Source organism: Scedosporium apiospermum (genome assembly GCF_000732125.1).
Source record: "Scedosporium apiospermum strain IHEM 14462 chromosome Unknown SEQ_SAPIO_0132, whole genome shotgun sequence".
In the NCBI taxonomy this organism is placed as follows: Eukaryota; Fungi; Ascomycota; class Sordariomycetes; order Microascales; family Microascaceae; genus Scedosporium; species Scedosporium apiospermum.
Window position 1 is genome coordinate 442,529 of NW_015971833.1, and position 21,667 is coordinate 464,195.

General features: G+C 53.2%; 5 protein-coding genes and 2 pseudogenes across 5 annotated transcripts; 5 read left to right on the forward strand and 2 right to left on the reverse strand.

Annotated features, from left to right (window-relative positions):
- Positions 1-577: 577 nt before the first annotated feature.
- On the forward strand, positions 578-3,940 carry SAPIO_CDS8870 (Stage V sporulation protein K; the record flags this gene model as incomplete). Its single annotated transcript, XM_016790406.1, has 2 exons — positions 578-1,523; positions 1,584-3,940. The coding sequence occupies 2 exons, from the start codon at positions 578-580 to the stop codon at positions 3,938-3,940; spliced, it is 3,303 nt and encodes a 1,100-aa protein (XP_016639709.1).
- A 1,711-nt stretch (positions 3,941-5,651) lies between these two features.
- SAPIO_CDS8871 (uncharacterized protein) lies at positions 5,652-7,747 on the reverse strand (the record flags this gene model as incomplete). The annotated part of the gene is made up of 2 exons (XM_016790407.1): positions 5,652-6,311; positions 7,064-7,747. The coding sequence occupies 2 exons, from the start codon at positions 7,745-7,747 to the stop codon at positions 5,652-5,654; spliced, it is 1,344 nt and encodes a 447-aa protein (XP_016639710.1).
- Positions 7,748-8,507: 760 nt separating this feature from the next.
- Positions 8,508-9,329, forward strand: SAPIO_CDS8872 (annotated as a pseudogene; the record flags this gene model as incomplete).
- Positions 9,330-10,912: 1,583 nt separating this feature from the next.
- SAPIO_CDS8873 lies at positions 10,913-12,199 on the forward strand (annotated as a pseudogene; the record flags this gene model as incomplete).
- Positions 12,200-12,515: 316 nt separating this feature from the next.
- Positions 12,516-16,632, reverse strand: SAPIO_CDS8874 (putative phospholipid-transporting ATPase IIB; the record flags this gene model as incomplete). The annotated part of the gene is made up of 3 exons (XM_016790408.1): positions 12,516-12,633; positions 12,708-13,117; positions 13,186-16,632. 3 exons carry the CDS (start codon positions 16,630-16,632, stop codon positions 12,516-12,518), a joined length of 3,975 nt encoding a protein of 1,324 aa, XP_016639711.1.
- A 729-nt stretch (positions 16,633-17,361) lies between these two features.
- On the forward strand, positions 17,362-18,511 carry SAPIO_CDS8875 (Replication factor C subunit 4; the record flags this gene model as incomplete). The annotated part of the gene is made up of 2 exons (XM_016790409.1): positions 17,362-17,465; positions 17,542-18,511. 2 exons carry the CDS (start codon positions 17,362-17,364, stop codon positions 18,509-18,511), a joined length of 1,074 nt encoding a protein of 357 aa, XP_016639712.1.
- Positions 18,512-19,818: 1,307 nt separating this feature from the next.
- Positions 19,819-21,080, forward strand: SAPIO_CDS8876 (uncharacterized protein; the record flags this gene model as incomplete). Its single annotated transcript, XM_016790410.1, has 3 exons — positions 19,819-19,886; positions 19,961-20,237; positions 20,601-21,080. The coding sequence occupies 3 exons, from the start codon at positions 19,819-19,821 to the stop codon at positions 21,078-21,080; spliced, it is 825 nt and encodes a 274-aa protein (XP_016639713.1).
- Positions 21,081-21,667: the final 587 nt, after the last annotated feature.

Consider the following 21,667-nt stretch of genomic DNA (forward strand, 5'->3'; position numbering starts at 1 on the left):
AACCATTCATTTTCGTCGCGTTGTTGTGTGCCCATGAAACGCGAGGTAAGCAGCCACAAGACCCTCCGTTTCGCTTTGGGCATCGATCACAGTCCCGCAGGATCCGTTGATGCCTGTAAGACCAATCGATGGTGCAGGGAACGTCACTTTCCCGTTACATTAGGCGCTTTGTGTAAAATCCAGCCGTTGACAACGGGCCGCTTCCTTGGCAGTTCAATAGTACTCATGAGCGCCACAGCGTCAGAGCCTAATGAAATGGAGAAAAAGGGGACCTGCCACCGTGGAAGGATCAGTGGGGATGGTGGGCGGAAACCAGGGGGTCCGAGTTAGGGATAAGACCCGGTGCCAAAGTTGCCTGTGGAACAGGGATGAAGATCCAGGATGGCTATGACAGGGGGGCGGTGATCCTTCACTCAGCCTTACGAAGAACGAGGATACTTGTAGAGAGCGGAAGGGCCGACTTCAGGAGCTTGGGTGACCTCTTCGTCGGCGGGTTTATGCTTCCTCCTTATTTTTTCCTCTTTTCCTGTTGGCGGTGGTTAATTTTGTTGGGCAAGAAATTGTGACGCCGTTGACGATGACGACCGAGGACGAAAGAACTAACAAGAGAGATGTCGGATCGGCGTCTTTGAGGGAAGACTCTGCGGTTGTGTTAGAAACTGGGGGCCATCCAACTGGGAATGAGACTTTATCAGAGGAACATTTGGAAGAAAAATCATCACGGACGGGGACTTCTGAGCTTGTTCGTGGTGATGAGAAAGCAGACGAGGCCGAGGATTTTGTCGTTGTCGATACTGGAGCTCCTCAGACTACACCAGAAGCATCACTCAACGAGGTCGACACAGAGGACTCGACAGCTCCTATAGAAACCAAGGTTCACGAATCTACCTCTCCCCAAACCAATGTCGAGGAAGGCGAGACTCCATCAGGAACCAGTTCTGGGGGTGATGCTTCGGATGAATTAAACAAACAGCCTCGAAAGGCAACAGACGATGAGGGGCTGGAGGCTGCCAAGAGTATTAAGACCGAAGAGGACAGGGAGGAGAGCACCTGGGAGGTACAGCCAGAGGAGATAAAACACACCAGGGACGAGAAAAACGAAGGAGAACCAAGTGAGGAGGAAGAGAAGGAAGAGAAGGAGGAGAAGAAGGAGAAGAGCGAGGATGAGGACGAGAAAGATAATGAGAGCGTGGAGGAAGAGGATGGGGATACAGACGACGATGACTCCGATGACAACTCCGATAACGAAGGAACCGACTCCGATCCCTCTTCATCAAAAAGCTACGATGACACCCCAGAAGAGGTCGACGACAATTCAGCGGCTCGCCTAGAATGGCTTCGTCAGAAACCCAACATCTGGCGGGCAAACAGGGGCCTCGACCGAATCATGTGCATGGTGGGCGTCGAGAGGGCAAAGGCGCAGTTCCTTTCGATGAAGGCTTCCATCGAGGCTTCTCAGAGGAGGGGAGAAAAGCTGCATGGCAAATCTATAGACATAAATGTGAATGGAGGCGACGGAACAGGTAAGAAGAAGAAGGAACCTATGGAGTGAATCAGAGCAAAAAGTCAATACTCTACATTAGGAAAGGATTCCATCAGGGAGCACTTCAGAGCATTCAAGGACGATTTGTACGACTGGAGCGACGACGATATCCACGTGTCCAAATCGCACTGCACAACCCGCACCATCAATCTAGACAACTTCACCGATGCAGAAATCCACGCCCTTCTCAAACTCCTCTTCAAGAAGCGAAACCTCGAGGTGGAGGGCGGCGTCGGCGGCTTTTACACGGAAATCTTGGCACGGAGGATCGGGCGGGGTCGGGACCAGGAGGACTTTCGAAACTTTTGGGCCATCAAAGATGCGTTCGTCGAGGCCTGCGATCGCCAGGCCGACCGGCTCTACGAAGAGCGTCTGGTGTGGGAGAAGAACGGGAGTAAAGAAGGCGAGGAGCCTGATGACAGGTACCTCACCAAGGAGGATTTGCTGGGAAAGCCGCCGCCGGATCTTCGAAAGACGAGCGAGGCGTACAGAGAACTTCAGGCGATGGTGGGAATGGAAAATATCAAGAAGGCAGTCGAGGAGCTGATGGACCGCGCGAGAGTCAACTACAGGCTCGAAATGAGGGGGAAGAAGTTGATCGAGACGCATCTCAACAGAGTCATTATCGGGCCACCGGGTACGGGCAAAACCACCGTTGCCCACCTCTTCGGACGCATCATTTGCGACCTCAATCTCGTTTCAAAGAAAGAAGTGGTCGCGAAAGACCCGAGCGATTTTAATTCGAAATGGATCGGCGGTCCGCAGGCAAACACGAAGGAGATCCTCGAAGAAACGCAGGGCAAGGTCCTCATTATCGATGACGCGCATACCCTCTGCCCGAGCGACAATGTAGACCGGTCGTCATCTAAAGTCGACACGAACCGGTTTGAGATCTTGGATACGATTGTCGCCAAAACATCCGCCAAACCCAACCAGGATCGTTCGATTATAATGGTCGGATACCCAGAGCAGATGCACGATATGTTCTTCAAGGGTAACCGGGGCCTTCGTAGCCGGTTTCCGCCCGAAGAAGCGTTTGTGTTGGAGGATTATAGCCTGCCACACTTAATGGACATTTTTGATAAGACGCTCCAAGAGCAGGAGACGGAAGCGACGCCCGTGGCGCGGGAGGTTGCATCACAAATCCTTGGTAGAGCGAGGGATAGGCCAAATTTTGGAAATGGGCGGGACGTTGAGAATTTGGTAAATCGGGCGAGGTCTGGATACAGAGAGCGGATCGTGAAGCAGCGTGCTGAGGCTAAAATGGAGGCAGCGACAATGGAGACTAATGGAGAGGTGGCAGGAAATGAAAAGGACGTCATCGGCCCCTTGGAAGTAAAGGTTGAACCCCCCGAAGCCGATGGATCCGAGGAGAACCCAGCGAAGAAAGCAGGGGAACCCAAAGCGCGAGAGTCTGAGGACAATCCTCCTGACATCGAGCTTGATCCTTTCGAACTCGGCGACCACGTAGTCCTGGAACCTGAAGACCTCGACCCCAACTGGAAACGAGCATCCGGCGCCGGCGCAAGCTGCGAAGACTTATTCAAAGAGTTCGTAGGCTTCGACCAAGTTGTCCAACAGTTCCGGGGCTATCAGCAGATCGCGGCGGGTATGAGACTCCATGGCAGAGACCCACGACCAAACATACCCTTCACATTCGTCTTCAAGGGTCCACCCGGAACGGGCAAGACGTCCACGGCCCGAAAGATTGGTCAAATCTTCTACGACATGGGATTCCTCGCTAGCGCCGAGGTCATCGAGTGTTCAGCCACCGACCTCATCGGACAATACCTAGGCCACACGGGGCCCCAAGTACAAGCCATCATGGAGAAGGCCCTGGGAAAAGTCCTCTTCATCGACGAAGCGTACCGTCTCGGTTCCGGTACCAGAGGAGTCTCGAGCGGCAGTTCCTTCGAAGAAGAAGCTGTGGGCGAGCTGGTGGACAGCCTCACGAAACCGCGGTACATGCGTAAGATGGTGATCATCCTAGCGGGCTACAGCGAGGACATGGACCTGCTCATGAAATCCAACAGGGGCCTCCGCGGCAGATTTGCCACAGAGGTTATCTTCCCTCAACTAAGCCCCGCGCAGTGCCTCCTCTTCCTCGGCCAGCTCCTGGGAAAGATGGACATTACCATCAGGGATAGGACGGCGCCGAGCAGCGAGGATAAGAGTAAGGTGCAGAGGTTGCTGGCCAAGTTGAGCGCCACGAGGGATTGGTCGAATGGGAGGGATATCGAGACGCTTTCGCAGAAGATTATTGGGGAGGTGTTTATGATGGAGGGGCGGAAGGGGAGGAAGTCGGCGAGGTTGCAGGTTTCGACGAGGGAGCTTATTGGGTTTTTGCAGGATATGTTGAGGGCCAGGTTGGCAGGAGAACTGCAGGACCGTGAGTGATGAAGGTGAAGCGTGTAAGAGTTGAATTCGTATGTATAATCTCTGTGTTTTTCTGAGCATACTTCGTAGTATAGAACAGTCTTGGTCAAGCTCATCGCATCTAATTCGCGTCAGTTTGTGATATCCTCAGCAAGCTTCATCTCGAAACTCTTAATCGCCACTCCCCAAGATACTATCTCCCCCATCCTGGTCGTCGACATTAATTCAATATAAAAATAATAATAAAAAATAAATAAATAAATAAAAGAATTAGGGCCGGAGGGCAGTTGTCCCGACACATCCGCCCGGTTTCAATCCCTACAGCTTGTGCTCGAGTTAAATTGTTTTTCACCCTTGCGGGTTCGAACTGATAACCTCCGGCGAACCGGGCCACGAATGCGAGCTCGCACCGCTGGGTAATGACCGACCCGGAAGCTTTCGACGATTTTTTTTGTTATGAGGTGTGAGCCGTGAGTTTGTAGTTTGGGGATCCTTCCGTTTTTGGGAGGTCTTACGGGAGGGTGTGTCGCGACTTCCTTGTTGATCTTGGACGATACGGAGGCAATATCAAGGTGAAGATAGCGCACGAGTCTGGCCTTACAGGACGGAACTAACTTCCAGGTCTACAGACGTAGGCTCACTCGCATTTTGAGCTTCTGTATCTCCGATCATTGCAACGGGAAGATGCTCTGCGTTCATTACGAGGGTGTTGGATGCGCTATCTGTCTACCAAGATTCGGGAGGTGCATTTACTACTTCCTAGAGGAGAATGTAGACTGCCTATACCCTTCTTGTCGTTTCCAATGCTCTCTGGTAATCACTTGATAAGGTCTCCCGTCGTCGGATTCGAGTCATGACACACAGCCATAGGTTGCGGTCCGATTCAGCTCCTAGAAGAGACCCGGCAGAGATGGGACGGGTTGTAGACCAAGAACTCCAAGAGAAGCATTCTCACCCAATCCCTCATAAGTCCTTCTCGGCCAGAAGACGAATACATGCGACCATACCCGCAGGAGAACTCGGAACCCCGTCCGCTCTTCCCTAGATAAGCCTGTGAGGGCCAGATTAGTAGTTTGGTCGGTGACGACAAGCGAATCCCTGGTGTTGCATGTTTTCTTTTTTTGCCAGTATTTCCATTTCCATTTTTTTTTTTTTTTTTGGTAGAACAGGATAACCCATTTCCTCGTAAATACCTGAGAAGCTTGGGCGAGAACAACTCCGAGGGATGGGCTGTCAAGGGACGAGGTAGAGAATGTTGGGTGCTGGGGTCTCAAACAAGATTATGGTAGGCACTGTCTGGATGATTAGACGTCTCGTGATATTCCCCGATACCAAGATCGACACACTTCAAGGTCATTGAGGAGAGAAGTTTGCTTGGACAGAGATTCTCCTGGCTTGGTTGGCAACCAATGATCCAAGTTTGTGATACTCCGAATCTCGCCACGTCCAAGGTCAAAAAGGAGTCATTCGTCTGCTAAGATCTAAAAATGCGAGGACAGCTGCTTGCGACGTTTCGCCGAACGAAAGAGCAGGAGACGTTGAGCGTGCCTTTAAATGGACCAAGCCAACCGATCAGTTAGATTCAAGATCGTTGAGGTGGGTGGCGTTGGCGAAGGAGGTACCCTCTTCTTTTGGTAGAGAGGCCACGTTCAATAGTTGTGCAGTGTAATCCTTTGAGCCAAGCTGAAGTAACACGAAACCTCCAGCACTAGAGGCGAATGCGCAACCGAGCTCATATAAAGTGAATATGGGGCTTTCGCATCAGAATATTCTTCTCCTTGAAGGCCGGGTCTGCATCCGGATCATCCATCCCTGCCAGCGGCGGAACCATGACCCCGGAAAGGGGAATGTGCAACACGTTCTCGAGGGGCGGGACATTCTTCGTCCACTCTGGCACGGTCTCGAACTTCTCCGGCGACGCAGCCCAAGCCAACTGCTCCTCGAGCGAGAGAATGGAATTGGGCTCCTCACGGCGCAAGCCCAACCTGATGCGCTCGTTGAAGCTCTCGACGAGCAAGGCCGGGATGCAGGAGAGGACGGCGTAGCGCTCAGGGTTGCTGCCCTGGTCTCCCGGGTCGGGGATGGAAGAGACGGGCCAGCGCGCCCACCAGAAGAGCTCGAGCTCGTTGCGGAGGTTGACAGTGTGATCGAGGAGGAGCCATTCGTAGAGGCGGTAAAGCGCGTAGAGAGGCGTGTCGGTGAAGACGCCTTCGGGTGCGCGATACTTGCGGCGGCGGAGGCGTTCGAGGTAGAAGTCGCGGCGCGAGATGAGCTCGCAGGGGTCAGGAGGGGGCCAGGAGGGGAAGAGGAGCTCGTCGTCTTGTACGTTCTGAGCAACGTCGGGGAGTTTGGCCTGACTTTTCTTGCGGGCGCAAGGAGGCCATAGCCTTGCCTTTTGATGTTTAAGCCAGAGAAGCATCATTGAGAAGTGCGAAGTTCGTCGTGTTTGAATTGGTGGATAAAGCGAATACCTTTGTACAACAGTAATTGTGGATCCGGGCGCTAGTAAAGAACGATGCGACAGACAGAGCGCAGCTTCCCATGTTTAAAGCCAGGACCCCCAGTGCTGGGGCCAAAGTCCCTAGGGCGATTTGCCGTGGTTTATCCACCAAACCCAAACGTGAGAGCCGCTTTCATCGGTTCAATTTACTGAGGTATTAAGGCCTGGCAATCCTGATCCGGGTACAAAGGAAGTACTTTGCGCCATTGGTGCTACCAAGGAATGCGGATCATTGATCAAGAGTTTGATGAAATGAAACAGCGCTCTCAAAGAATGGATACCTGCCTGCGTACGAAAGTAGTCTCGTACTCTTCAACTTGCCAAGACGGCAAGCTTTCGGATTGTCTATCCATCCAATGACGGTCATCTATCTATATGACCGCGGTCACTACATTCATTTTACCACCATTACGGGCCCCTACAACCGCTGCATTAACCAGCTGCGTTTGCCGCCCTCCGTCCTTCGCCATCCTTCGGCCTGACCCTAGCAATCTTGAAACGGCCATCAAAAAGACCCAAACGGCCAAGCAACCAACAGACACCCACGCCCACTTCCTCCCAAGTATGGCGTCCTCATACCACCCGTCGACCCTATCAAAATGTAAGCGCTTCTCCCCTCTCCCTGCATGAATGTGCCCGCACACCACCACTCTCGGTCTCGCCCTCCACAATTCCTTGAGCAGCGCCTCGCATCCTTTGCCGCCGTCATCAAGATGAGCCTTTGGCGGCCCATGTACCACCACGATGTCCGTCCCATCCGGTACTGCGCCTTCCCACGGGGTATTCCCATTTTCGTATTGGAACGCCCAGCTTCCGCACCGAGGAGTCCAAGGGCTGCCGAAAACCCGAATCCATCTATCATCCACCATGAGATCTACAGCCTCGTGCTCCAAGTACTGCACGTCCCCCCACTCGAGATCACCGCGGCCCTTGCCCGGCCGGTCTAACTCCCGATCAGGATGCGTCGCCACGAAATCGACGTCTAGCAGCAAGTCGTGGTTACCCGCGATCACGATCTTGTGCGGGTGAGGCTGGGAAGCGAGCCACGATAATTGGTCCTGGATCTCGGCGAAGGTGCCGAATTGCGAGAGGTCTCCGGCATGCACGAGGATGTCGCCCATGGGGAGATCGGACAGTTTGGTGTTGTGCGTGTCAGAGATGCAGACGACGACGATTGGCGTCGCGCCGGGATGGGCTGTTGTCGGCTGGCCTGCGGGTCGGTCGTCGACGCGGCGGGCGAGGTCGTAGAGCCTGGTGGCCAGCTTCTCTGCCACGCTCTTCTTTCGTGCATGTCCGACAAATGGACTACTTATCGTGTTGACTGGCATGATGCTTGGTAGGTGGGTCGATGGCCTGGCCCTCAATTTTTTTGTGTCGTAAAGGAAACGTGGAATCAACGGCTCTTGTGCTCTTGTGATGGAGGGCGGTTTACGACCCAAATATAGTGTAACCAGGCGCTGGGCTGCGTCGTGTCACCTGCATCTGCGGGGAGCCGCGCTGAAACGGGCGAGCTAGATTGGAGGATGCCAAATTTCTCGAACCAACAGGCGACCCTGAAACGGCCCACACGACGTAATTATTCTTAGCACAAGAACATTTGGATGTCCGACTTACACGCGGTAAACTACGATCACCGAACCGCTCGATGTCGGACCCCAGGTTAAAAACGGCCCAATGAGCCAAGAATAGCACACCAATGTAGTTTCGGTCCCCAGAGTCCCTTGATTATTCTTGTTTGTTCCAAGCCACCTCCCCTTCGAGAGATTGACTGGAAATGCCAGCATGTTCCTGATTCTAAGCGCTTCCTTCCTACCTCCCGCACCGGCAAGATACGAGGTTCATTTAAGCAGCAGAAGAAGGAGAGGTGTGCATTATAAGCGCCGTCGTGGCCAATGGATCAATTGATGGAGGTATTCCGGGCATATATAGAGGAACCTAAACTGCCAATGCAAATATGGAAAAACGAACCGGGCGTCTTAGCATTTCTCCAAGCCTCAGCAGTTTACTGTTCTTAGAAGACTATTCGAACTAGTTACTCTCTTCTCACATCCTCTACTTCGTACATTCCCTCAAACCCTCGCTTTCATCATGTGTTTTGGGTCGAACTCCGAAGATGCTCCACCTACGGGACCGCGTCCCCACCGCGGACAGCCGGCAGTCCCACTCCAAGCCATCAGCGGTCCCGTGACGCCGCCGGGGCAGGTCCCCGCGCCGGAACGAGACGAACGCGGGCTGTGGGTACAGCACGAGCAACACGAACTCACGCGGCAGAACCTGATCAAGGCTCTGGACTACGTCGCCCAATACCTACACCAGAAAGGGGAAAACGTAACCCTCGTTGCCGTCGGCGGAGCCGTCAACACCATTCTTCTCCAGTCGCGAGCCACCACGCACGACGTGGACTTCTTCTGCCGCCTCCTGCAGAATCCACGCCTCGAGACCTTGAGATCGGCGGGGCGGTACGCCGTCGAGAGAAGCTCAGTTACTTTGAGCGCGGACTGGCTCAACAACGCAACGGCTAGGATGCCCGGGGTGGTGGAGAACATAGACTACCTCGTCCGGGCGGCCGTCGACCAGAATGCCATCCTGTTCGACAGGCCTGGGCTGAAGGTTGTGGCGGCCCCGTGGAACTACGCCTTCATCAAGAAAGTGAGCCGCATCACCCAGGGTACGGGTCGCGCCTATGATGCCTCGGATGCCGTGGCGTACCTGCATCAGTACATCAGGACCAGTAACCGGGACGAACCGGTCTCGCTAGAGAGGGTCCAGGAGTGGGGGAGGCGGTATAAGGCGCTGTGTCCGGTGCAGATTCTGGAACAGATCAACGAACTCTATAGGCGAACATACGGTATCGACGGGATACTCTTGGTGGGTGGGGAGTCATCTGGTCAACGGCGAGGTCGGCGCTAGTTTCTCCTTATTTGATCATTTGGATATTGTGTGTTTTAATGAAGATCGAGAGTATTAGCTTTTAGTTCAACGGCCCTGCTCAAATTTCTCCTGACTCTTTGGGATGATTCGAGCAGTAGTTCTCACATCCCGATCGACCTCCCTATCAACTATGTTCGTTAGGAGGTTCGATGCCAATATATGGGTATACCTCTAGACACTTCTGATAGAGCCGCTAGGCCCGACCCAGATATGCACTCAAGGACTCACTCTCTCGTCTTCGGAGTGCGGTAGTTGCGGCCGCAACTGCTAGGTTCCGGGCCACCTGAGCAGCCTCACCATACTTCCTCTGTACCGCTTCGATAGTCTTCTGCCAATCCGATCGAGTCTCCTTTGAGAGGGCTAAGTACCAAGCCTTGGCGGCTCCCCTCAGACCTGACCTGAAACACTGCCTTTTCAACAGGACTTTCTGGCCTACATCTGGCAATTTCAGTACCACGACCGATGCCTCCACACAGTATAGGTAGTCCCCAATATGCTCTCAGGGATCCGTAGAAAAAAAATCACCGGCGCTAGAGTCACCAACACGGATTCTTCTTGATCATCTAGCCCCCCTTCCTGGTTCTCTGGGTATTCTGTGAAATGCTCCTCCTCACAAAGCTTTTTCAGCTGTTCTGCCTCTCTTGGCGGGGCTGTGGGTGGTGTAGCAGGCACCGATTTTGAGGAGGAGGCTTTCTCAGTAATAATAAGGCGGGAGCCTTCACTGTCTTCAATCATGTAATGATATGCACACTGCTGTTTACACGCAGAGGCTCGGGAGGAGGGCGAAGTGGAAAATTAATGGAATCCATCGTCAATTGCAGGAAATTTCGTGGCTCATCAATGTGTGAAACAAGCGGTATTCAATCGACCATCCCAATCTTGCAATGGTGCCCCGCGGGTCACCGACTCCTTAACCTAAGCTGAATGTTGTGAGAGGCCAGTGTTCGATCAATGGTTGCGATCCCGGAATAATTCCTAGCAGCCGGATATAGCATTACTTGAAGTTAATAATCGACTGCGAGAAATCGACAGATGTTGTGACGCCTGGAGGACCTTTGATATATATCGGAGGTTTGTGTCACACGGAAGCTGAGTCGCTGAGAGCATCGCCGCTTCAGATTCTACCAGCTCTTCGAGTTGGGGTGGAGCTAGCATCCATCACCACGGCACTACCACGGCACTTAGATACGCTTACCCGAAGGGTGGATTCTCGAAATAAAGGGCTCCAACAACATCGGGGGAGAAGATGAGGAGAAGTTGTTAGCATCATATAGTCGAAAACGAGAAGTTGCAACTGGGGAATCAGATCGAAAGCGGATTCTCCTCTGCTTACCTAATCAACCCTCAAAATTCATCACCAACACCAACTTCACCTTCATTTTCCTTCACCCTCAGCCTCGCCTTGCTTCCATTTCACATTTACTACTTACAACTTTATATCCCTAGCCTGCCGTCATGATGAATTTATAACGGAAATTCTATTGTATTTTCTGAATGTTCTGGCTCCTTTCAATCTCCGAATCTCAAATCAATAATTGAGCGGAGCTCTACTATCTGCAACTATGAAGCAGCTTCGTCTCATCACAAGGTCCATTGCGAGGACGAACCAGCCTGGACTATACACACCCTCTTCATCAGCAGCCCGGCCATATCTCTCCAAGCCGAGTGTTGCAAGACTTCACTCTAGAGCAAGTCCCACCTCCTCAAGATCTTACAGCACCTCACCTACGCCACCCACCAAATCATCCCGGCTCCCCAAACTCTTCCTCCTCGCCGCCTCGGCCACAGCCCTAACCTTCTGGCTCTTCCGACCCCCTACCAAGCAATCAACCCTCAACACAACAAACTTCGTCCCCTACACCGTCCTCTCCAAGTACCCCGTCTCCCCAACCTCCTTCATCATCACCCTCCGCCCCCAAACATCCCCGTCCTCTCTCCCCTACCTCACCCCAGACGGCTCCTGGTGGGACTTCCAATGGTCCGTCCAAGTGAAACAGCCGCAGATTCAAATCCAGCGAGAATACACGCCCTTACCGCCCCCTCCTGGACAACCCGATGACGGCCTCCTACGCTTCTTCGTCCGCAGGATTCCTAGGGGCGAGGTCTCGAATTATCTCGGCAAGATGGAACAGGGCGACACTGTTGAGCTCCGTCTCGGCGACAAGGGCTACACGTTTCAGCATGTTGAGGCGGAGAGCGCTGAGGATGTACTTTGCGTGGCGGGCGGTACGGGCATCGCGACGGCTATGCAGATTGCGCATTCTGTGCTGAGCAGACCGGGGCGCGTGCATCCAGATACGAGGGTTCGTATCCTCTGGGCCGTCCGGTCGAGGTCTGATATTCAGACCGTCCGCGGTCCAGCGGAATTGGCGAGGCTCGGGGAGGGTGAGGAGTTGGAGGGAGTTACGGATATCGCGAAGAGGCTTTCGGACATGAAACGAGCTTATGGCGCCAAGATATCCATCGCAGTCGCCATCGACGACGAGGGCACTGCCATAACCGAGACCGAGTTGAAGGATGCCTTGAGGATTTCTTCGAGGGCGTGGCCGAAGAGAGGCGTCGCTTCACCCGTCTATCCGTGTGCGTTGCCCGCTCCTATCGCGGCCTTGTGCGAGACGGAAGAGCATTCTTCGCCTTCCCCGGCGGCGAGTGAAGGCGTACGAGCTGGTGTTGCGAACTTGCATCGCCCAATCTTTGTATGTGGCCCTGAAGGCTTCGTCGACAAATTTGCCGGAGAAGCCCAGAGACATGCCAGCGGTGCGCTGTTCAGACAGGGCGGGATACTCGGTGATTTGAATGCGAAGTATGATGACGCGAAGCAGCCGTGGCTAGTCCTCGGCTTTCCCTAGTTCCTCTGAACAAACCTGATAGACAACCATGTACAGCTATTTTAGACCTTCGATAGACAAAAGATCACACTTGTAAAACATAATGCAACTTGTATTACCACCGTCGACCCTCTGAGTACATTCAGCCTCCGCATTCGTCACGTAACCCAAACCTAGAACGCTCAAGTGAATAGAACCAGGAAAGAGAAAGAAAATAGAGGTCCAAGGAAAGGGCTAAGGACAAGAAGAAGAATCTATCGCACACCCAACCTAGAAACGCCTTCATAATAACCAAAATGCCATCTACACCCGCGACAGACAAGCAAACACAGCCCGACTATCTGTTCTGCACCTTCCTATACGAAGGTGGCTTCATCGTCCGGCTTATCACCTTGACCGCATACGGCGGCACCAGCGAGATAGCTCCAATGGCGAGGACCCTCCACAAGAAGCCCCTAATAACACAAATCGTTAGTGCCAGAGTTCCCCGAGACGAAATGACAAGAAGAGAAGAAGAAGAAGCACATACCAAGTAATCACAAACGCCAAATCAAAATAATCCCCCAAAAACGGCACCGACCCAGCATACATCAAAAACGTCCCCAAAATACAGGCCACCATAACAGGATGCCACGTCGTAATCTCGATCGCCACCATCAGCAGCTCGTTGAGCACCAGCACCGTGTAGCTGACGGCCCGCATGCGGTCGCCGTCCACCTCGGTGAGGATCTGCGAGAGGCCCTGGATGATGCTGCCTTGGTAGATGGACACGAAGACCCAGATGAAGAAGGTGCGGTAGGAGAGGGAGCGGCCTTCTGTGAGTTCCTTGTAGAGCTCTGGATAGAGGTTGGCGAGGTTTTCGTCGACGTCTTTGTCGAGGACAAGGGAGAAGACGGGGGCGGCGGTGTAGATTGTAGCGTAGCCGACGAGGAGCCAGTCCTGGGAGGTTTGGGTTAGTATGCTTTAGGTCGACAGAGTCAGTAGTAAGAAGGATAAAGTAAACTTACCTTGTACAAACCCTCAGGCTCAAAGTTCATGGCAATGCTGTACATCGTCTGACACACAGCAATGATAAGCCCACGATGTATAACAAACTGCGCTAGCTTCGCACTCCGCTTATAGCTATTCCGCCCATGCCACACCAGCAACTTCGTCAAATGACAAAACTGTTCAATCGAAAAGTCCGCAGCAAGTGATGCCTGCCTCCCCTCCTTACCCACAATACCAACACCAACATCAGCGGCCTGGATCATCGAAACGTCGTTCCCACCATCGCCGATACAACACACGCGCTTCTTGGTATACTCCTTGATGAGCTTCGCAATCTCGGCCTTTTGCGTTGGGGAGCAGCGGCACGCTACGACCGTGGGCAGACGCACGGCGACGGAGATGAACTCGATGCGGAAATGCGTGAGGTACAGCGCGAGGCTCTCGCCGTCGATGAGGAGGCACGAGTCCGGCTTGCTGCGGAGGAAGTCGAGATGTTCCTGCGCGCCGTCCTTTCGGCTCAGCTTCGCCACCGTATAGATATACTGACCGCGGGCGACGAGCTTCGAGCTGACGGCGACGCAGCGCGCCGTTTCGACCTTGTCACCTGTGAGCATCCAGATCTTGATGCCGGCGTTCCGTAGGAGTTCGAGAGAGGGCTTGACGTCGCGTTGCAGCTTGTCTTCGACGCCGGTGACACCGAGGAGCTCGAGATCGCGTTCGAGGTACTGCGAGACAACCCTTTGCATGCCCGCGTCGCGGCCCGAAATCAGCAGAGCTGCCTCTTGGTAAGCCGAGGAAAATTCTTGGTACTGCTGGTACGAGAGACGCTTCCGGCCGACGACGAGAGTGCGGAGACCTTCGCGAGCCATGTTTGCTGTCTCTTCGTCGAGCCAGTCGTTTGCCGCCACGATGGATCCCATGACCGTATCGGCACCCTTTTGGTAGAACCAGATCTCTCCGCTCGACAAATCGGGGGTCTTGTGCGAGGCGTGCTCGTAGAATTGCACAATGATACCCATGCGCTTGCCTTCGGAGGTGAAAGGGAAAATATCAAGAATCCTAACTTGCACGACCCGTCTGCGCGTGCCAGTCGATTCGAGGATCATGCCCTTCCTGTCGCGGTGCGCAAGTCGGAGGCCCACAGATTCCGTCCATCGAACAATGGCAATTTCATCAGGCGACGAAGCTTGGTAAGAAGTGACCATCTTTCCATCCTCCTCCTCCATAGTAGGAGTAACATTGTGGCACAGCGCGAGGGCGAGAACGACATCCCGGACACGAGATCCAATCTCACGTCGGGTCCTCGTGGCACCCCCGACATTTCCAGAAGCCGAATAAGACGCAGAGGGCGTGATGAGGGCAGTCTTAGAGGAAGGGTCGAGAGTCGGCTGGATGTGGAAACCTTGCGAAATGTAAGATGCGACTTCGTCCATCGCATCGTTGGCATACGAAACCGTGCCGACGTGAATCTTCTTCATCTCCATTTCGTTTTGCGTGAGTGTGCCAGTCTTGTCGCTGAGAAGATACTCGATACGCCCCAGATCCTCGGGGATCGTACTCGTTCGCACGACGGCGCCGGGGATGCCCGGATCCCGCTGGATGAACCATGAGTACGCGCTCTTTCCGATGTCAAGGTTGACTCTCAAGCTTATTGGGACAATGGTCGAGAAGAGGACGAGGAAACGCATGATCTTGATGTACCATCTGTTTCCTTCGGTATTGTTGAAACCTTCCAAGGCGACAAGAACGATGGAGAGGGTTAGAGTCAATGCGCAGAGGATCTTGGTAAGAGAGTTGATTTCGTATTCCAAAAGGCCAGTCTTGGAACGTGATGGGGCCGTGGAAAGTGCCGAGCGGGTCTGGGGGCCGGTATACATGATCACAGCCAGGGTCGTACCCTGCGAAGCAATGACGGTATTCGCCCACGCTGTGTTATCAAGAGACAGGGGAGCCGAGGTTGAGTGATCTCCAGCATTGTTCTGAAGTTTGGCATGGTGATCCTGAGCCTCTTCCCGGCTGCCCATTAACTCTACTGTTCCTAGAAACTCGTTGACCTTCTTGTCGGGCTTGCCACCGGTCACCCGTAGGCGGACAAACTCCTCCGTAGCAAGATTCTGGGTCAAGGGCGATGCGAGCCGCAGCTTCCAGTCGGTTTCGCCATCAAGTTGATCGGTTCGAATAAAAGTTTCGCCCGTGGAACTATCATCTGAGTCTTCAGCATCAGCGCTCACGGATGCGGAGCCATCTCCAGCTTTTTGATCCTCGGAACCTGTGTCCACAAGGAGATTTTCAGCCTCTGCGACCCCGTCATCTCCCCTCCCGTCTTCGTCCTCGTCCTCCGGAGAAGCCTTGGCGAGATCGGCCGTGTAGCACTTCAAAATGACCACATCGGCAGGAACTCTCTGTCCTTTACTGAGCTTGAGAACGTCACCAACCTTCAAATCTCGAGACTTGCGGCTGATCTCCTGCACAGTGGAAGACGGATGAGACGGCTGGCCAGAACCCTCAAGTTCCTCTTCCTCCTCTTGTATGTCAGACAGCCGATCCCGAGGGGAGAGTGGTCGCTTCCCCGGCTTCCGAATCATCTCAGACCGTAGTCTCTTTCGGCTCCGTACGCTAGCACCCCGCATCTCTCCAGGGTACCCGAAATGGAGAACGGTATACTCCTCCGCATTGGCCTCATTATCCCTGCGCCTCCGGCCAATGTCGTCCCAGGCCTCCTTGCCCATCGTTATCATTAGTACAAACGCCAGCGGTGCAATGTAGGTAGAAAGGTATCCGATTCGGAGGGCGGGTATCGCTTGCGACAAGGCGACGAGTAAAAAGTACATGTTGAAGAAGAAGGAGAATTCATTGTAGAGAGTTATCGGTAAGAAGGTGAGAGCGGTATATTTCGCGTTGGAGACGATATTCGGGGGGAACTTCGTCGTCTGCGTCGATCCTACGGCGACGTGCCGCGACGCCGAGGGGTCGTCTTCGTCTTGGCTATCCTCATCATCCGAATCGCCGCGATTCGACGAGGACGACATGAAACTCGGTATCCGAATCGCCGACCCTATATTATGGGTAAAAGACCGCCGGCGGGATCGCGGGGAGCGCTCCGCTAGTAACGGGGCATCGTCGCCAGATCCCTCAGAATACCTACGTCCAGCCCCACCACCGTCTCCCAGGATCGCCTCTCCATGCTCTCCCACTCCGTCTCTGTTTTCCCCGAGCTCACCGTACCTCCCGGCTCCCCTCCTTCCGGATCGGCGCAACCCACTCATTCGGAGATTTCGAAGGGCTATACCGGGAGATTTCCTCTCGGGGGTCGTCGAGCTATCGGGGTGCAGACGGTCGGGGCTTCGATGGGTCGAGGAGGTCGTCGGGTCGAGCTCTTCGAGGTCGAGATCGAGGTCGGAGTCGGAATCATCCGCCGGGGAGTCCGGAGGCTTCGGCGGAGCGTAACCGGCGCGGTGAGGCATGGGGCATCGAGGTTTGGGGGGAGGGGGGAAGTTATGTTGGAGAGGAGATGGGTAAGACTACTGCGTCTTATGATGGATGGTCGAGGTTCGAGGGAGGTATTTGCTTTAAGTTTCCGTGGAAGCCGTCATTGGGAAGAGATAAACGGTTATGGCACACGACGGTCTGAGGGTTTGGTGTTAGGAATTTAGGTGGCTCAATGATGCTGCAGTCTGCGCTCTGCGCAAAGGGCTGGAAATGGTGATGAAGATATTGGGTTGTGGAAGGATTTAAGTTGGATTGTAAAACGGAAAAACAGGCAGACAGATATCGATTCCTGACTTCGTATGGCTTTCGTGTCTCGGTCGCATTTCCTTCAAAGGCTACGTAACACCCTTTTGTCTAGGAATCTCATGAGCTCTGTCGCTGCCCTGGCACCACCTGGAAACACTGACGCAGGACCCTGGCCAGTAGATTTTTGCCGATAATTCTCCGGGTATGCCGGGCATAATTGACGCTGCCCGACTTATGCAGAACATTTCGATTAGGCTTTAGTGCGTTGACCCACTAAAATATTTGAGACGCGCTCCTTCACGTCAAATCGACCACCGCGTAGAGAGGTATCGAGGTGAGATTATCCCACCAGCCTCAAATTCACGAACCCATCTCGACATCTCGATATCTCAACAGATAATCTCCTCCTTTCCCCGCTTCGGAATCAGATACGTGTCAACAGTGCCATTCTTCTCGAAATGTCCAATTCAAAGCCGGCAGACGTCGGCGAGTCGTCGACGTCCGCGTCTAAGGCAGCCCTTGCTCGTGCGGCCAACGGGAACCCTACCTACGAACTTCCTTGGTATGGTGTACTTTTCCTGCTCGGCCGGTAATTTAGGGGAGGCTCCGGAAATGTGTGCTGACGGACCGTGACGCAGGGTTGAAAAGTACAGACCCATCTTCCTCGATGATGTTGTAGGCAACACAGAAACGATAGAACGCCTCAAAATCATCGCTCGAGAAGGCAACATGCCCCACGTCATCATCTCTGGAATGCCAGGTATCGGCAAGACGACAAGTATCCACTGTCTCGCGCGGCAATTACTCGGAGACGCCTATAAGGAGGCCGTACTAGAACTCAACGCCAGTGACGAAAGAGGCATCGACGTCGTGCGCAACCGAATCAAGGGCTTCGCCCAAAAGAAAGTCACCCTCCCGCCCGGCCGCCACAAGCTCGTCATCCTCGACGAAGCCGACAGCATGACTTCGGGCGCGCAACAGGCCCTCCGCCGAACCATGGAAATCTACTCCAACACGACGCGATTCGCCTTCGCGTGCAACCAATCTAACAAGATTATCGAGCCCCTGCAATCCCGCTGCGCTATTCTTCGCTACTCGCGGTTAACGGACGCGCAGGTGGTGAAGAGGCTGATGCAGATCATCGAGGCGGAAAAGGTTGAGTACAGTGACGACGGACTGGCGGCGCTCGTGTTTAGCGCCGAGGGAGATATGCGTCAGGCGATTAATAACTTGCAGTCTACGTACGCTGGTTTCGGGTTCGTGTCAGGAGATAACGTGTTCAAGGTTGTGGACTCGCCGCACCCTATAAAGGTGCAGGCCATGCTCAAGGCGTGCTACGAGGGGAACGTCGATGCGGCGCTGGATACGTTACGGGAACTCTGGGACCTCGGATACTCGAGTCACGATATAATCAGCACCACGTTCAAAGTTACAAAGACGATTCCGACCCTCAGCGAACACTCGAAGTTGGAGTTTATCAAGGAGATTGGCTTCACGCATATGAAGATTCTGGAGGGCGTGCAGACGTTATTGCAACTTAGTGGCTGTGTGGCACGGCTTTGCAAGTTGAACATGGACCCCAAGCGATTTGAGATTCCAACAAAGTGAGGGGGCAAAATCAGGAGTAATGGCTTATTTGAAGGATCAAATAAAAAGTTGGGGAACAAAGACAGGGAAGGAAAAGATAACAGTCCCCTGGAACGAGAATGGGAGTGGAAAATGAGAGCTCTAAAGAAGTGGGATTTACTCGTCATGAATAGGTCGGCATACCCGAGCCGAACCGGATTGATGTCTATGATACATGAAAGAAACAGTTGACTCCCGCCGAGTCTTCCGTCGGGGAATAAGAATAGCGTACCGACGCACATTGATCATTTCGAGCTCTTTTCCTCGAGGAATTCCTGCTCATACCTCTCCCATTTGGCCTGGTCACGCGCTATCCGACGTTGGAGCCTGATTCTGTTTTCGTACATCCTCATCCGGTTGTCCGCCTCGATCATTCCTCCCACGATCATGGCTGATAATTGCAGGTACCTAGGATATGTGTTGGCCGCATGTTACCAAAACAGATATACACACCTGTTGCTTCTGGGGGAAATGCCGTTACACTTTGAATTGGATCGTCAATCCCCTGTAAAGAGGGTAGGCAGTTTGGCCAATGCCCGCGAGCACCGCAGCGGCAGCCCCCCATTTCAGGGCTCCCGATATTGAGCCACGACCGGCTTCCCGCGCGGCCTCGGCAGCCTCTTCCGACCTCGTAGTACTCCAAGAAGGCATTTTGGGTAGCCGAGTTCTCACGATCTCGGATCCGAGGGAAGGTTCTCCCGTTGCTGGGGAGATGTAACTGATGATGTAAGAACGGCACTGGGGGGTGTCGCGTGAGGTGCTCGTCAGGACCTCAAGTCAGAGACTCAGGATAGAATCAAAAGAAACTATAGACTTAAAACGAATATTCACAAAAGAAAAGAGTGAAAAAAATAGCTTACAGCCAAAAACGAAGAATCTACCTCGCTGTGGCGATCCCAGCATCAAGGTTCCCTCGGAAATGCTCAAAGCTCAGGTGAGGTCCCCGGCAAATCAGCGGCAGAATAACCCACCCACCCCACATTTGGAAGCTCGTTCCTGCCTTTAAATTTGGGAGTGCAGGAGCCTTCCAGCTTGTTCCTTCTGTTCCCTTTTAATAGCACGATTTCCAAAAGAACACGAATCACCAACACCAACAATGTGAAATAAACCAGCAACGTCAGCGCTGCAACCTGCGCAGACATTAATTCTTCTTCTTACTTATTCCCAACCTACCCTTGTCTGTTTCTCAGACACACAATCGGGATCCAACACCAATTTGACACTGGCTCAACACCTCTTCCAATTGACCTGTTGAAAAATTTTGCCCTAGTGGGGAAATTCAGTCAAAGATGTCGTCTCAAACAGGCTCGGGCGAACAGCTCGTGGACCAGTGGCGGCGATTACCTCCGCTCGCCAGGTACGAAGCTCCCCAAAGGCTATTAGCTTCCAGGAACACTCTAAGAAGACTAACAATTGCTTCTTGTTTTGCAGGAACATCTCCACGGCTTCGTTCGTCCTGTCGGTCTTGTGCTACACGGGCTTCGTCGGGATGTGGCGCGTCTTCTGGGATACGGGCTACATCACCAAGTTCCCCCCGGAAGTATGGAGGTTCATAACCTCGTTCCTCATCACGAACCCTCAATTCGGGATCATCCTCGACCCGTACTTCCTCTACATGTATCTCTCGGAGTTGGAGAGGGGTAATTCACGCTTCCCAAGACGCGAGGACCTTGTGTGGTACCTCATCTTCGTCTCGACGACTATGGTGGTATGTCCGAACTCTTTTTCTTTTTATATATACATGTTCCTGTTGCCATTGCTTCTTTCTGTGTCCCTCTATATCTGCCCGCATAGTGGTCATCCCACAGCTATAGCGGTTCCTGAAAATGAGGAAGATCACCCCTGCATCTAGGCCGCTCCACATCATTCGCAAACAGGAGTTTTGGTCTGGATGTGGGCATGGTGGGATGTCTATATGGATGGCTCGGCTGGTTCCTATTACCGGTCCGGGTGGTTTTTCAGCACCCTACATTTCTTTACCTTTCCAACCTTCTTTTTCTTTTTGCCTTTTTTGTTCCTCTTCGCGATCAGACTTAGTTTCTTGGAAATCTAACATGCTCCGATATCAAAGGCCGTAACCGAACTAGCCTGGCGCTACACCCCCCTCCTCTCCGGTCCCTACCCAGCCTTCATCTCCGGCCTCATCATGTCCCTCTGCTACACCGTCCACCAAGACCAACGCGGCCGCATGGCCTCCTTCATCTTCTTCACCGTCCCCGCCCAGCTCGTCCCCTACCTCATGATCGTCTTCTCCTTCATCATGGGTAACCTCTACATCATCCCCCTGCAGATCATCGGCCTGCTCATCGCCCACGCCTGGGACTTTGGTCGCCGTCTTTGGCCCGAGTTCGCCGGCGGTAGGGTCCTTTTGCCCACGCCTGGTTGGGTTTCGTATTTGATTGATACCCCGAGGGTATTGAGGAGGGACTATGGCGCTGTGTATACGCCGAGTAGTGGGGCGCAGCCAAGCACTGGGTCGAGTACGGGGGCTGACAGGGGTCCGTTGCCTGAGTCGTGGAAGTCGAGGGGTCCTGGTAGGAGGTTGGGTTGAAGAGACGGGTTGGGCGTGTATGAGTAGTGTAAACCAACGTCATGAATGACTTTTTTCTTTTGAGCAGTGAGCAGTCTTGAGAACAGACTGCTCGGTGTGTATCGGACGGATCACGGAACGGCATAGTCTTTACACAATGATACCAATTTTGCAACTCTATCCTGTCTTCTTGCTTGACCTGTGAGTATATGGTGCATTGTCGAAACTCCCATCGTCCTATTACCCTGGCATGGATGCCAACTTAGCATCAAATAGGTAGTTTCGTTTGAGGGCGGAATCCTAACTCTCTGAAAGCACTCCCCGATCACCTTTGCACAACAACACAAGAAGACATCCAAATATCGTTTCAAAATCTAAATTCACAAGTACGTAATTCAGAAGTAACAAAATATATCCCTATATATACCATCCCAGACGCATCCCATCCCATCATACCATGTCCCATTAAAAACCAAACAATGTCCCAAACCAATTGACTCCTGTATATCCTAAATGCCATCCCTTTTAACCAAGACATGTAGGTTAATGACCCACTGACCCAATTGCCCTGTTTGCCAATGCTCCGAAACCAGCCGTTCATGAAAATG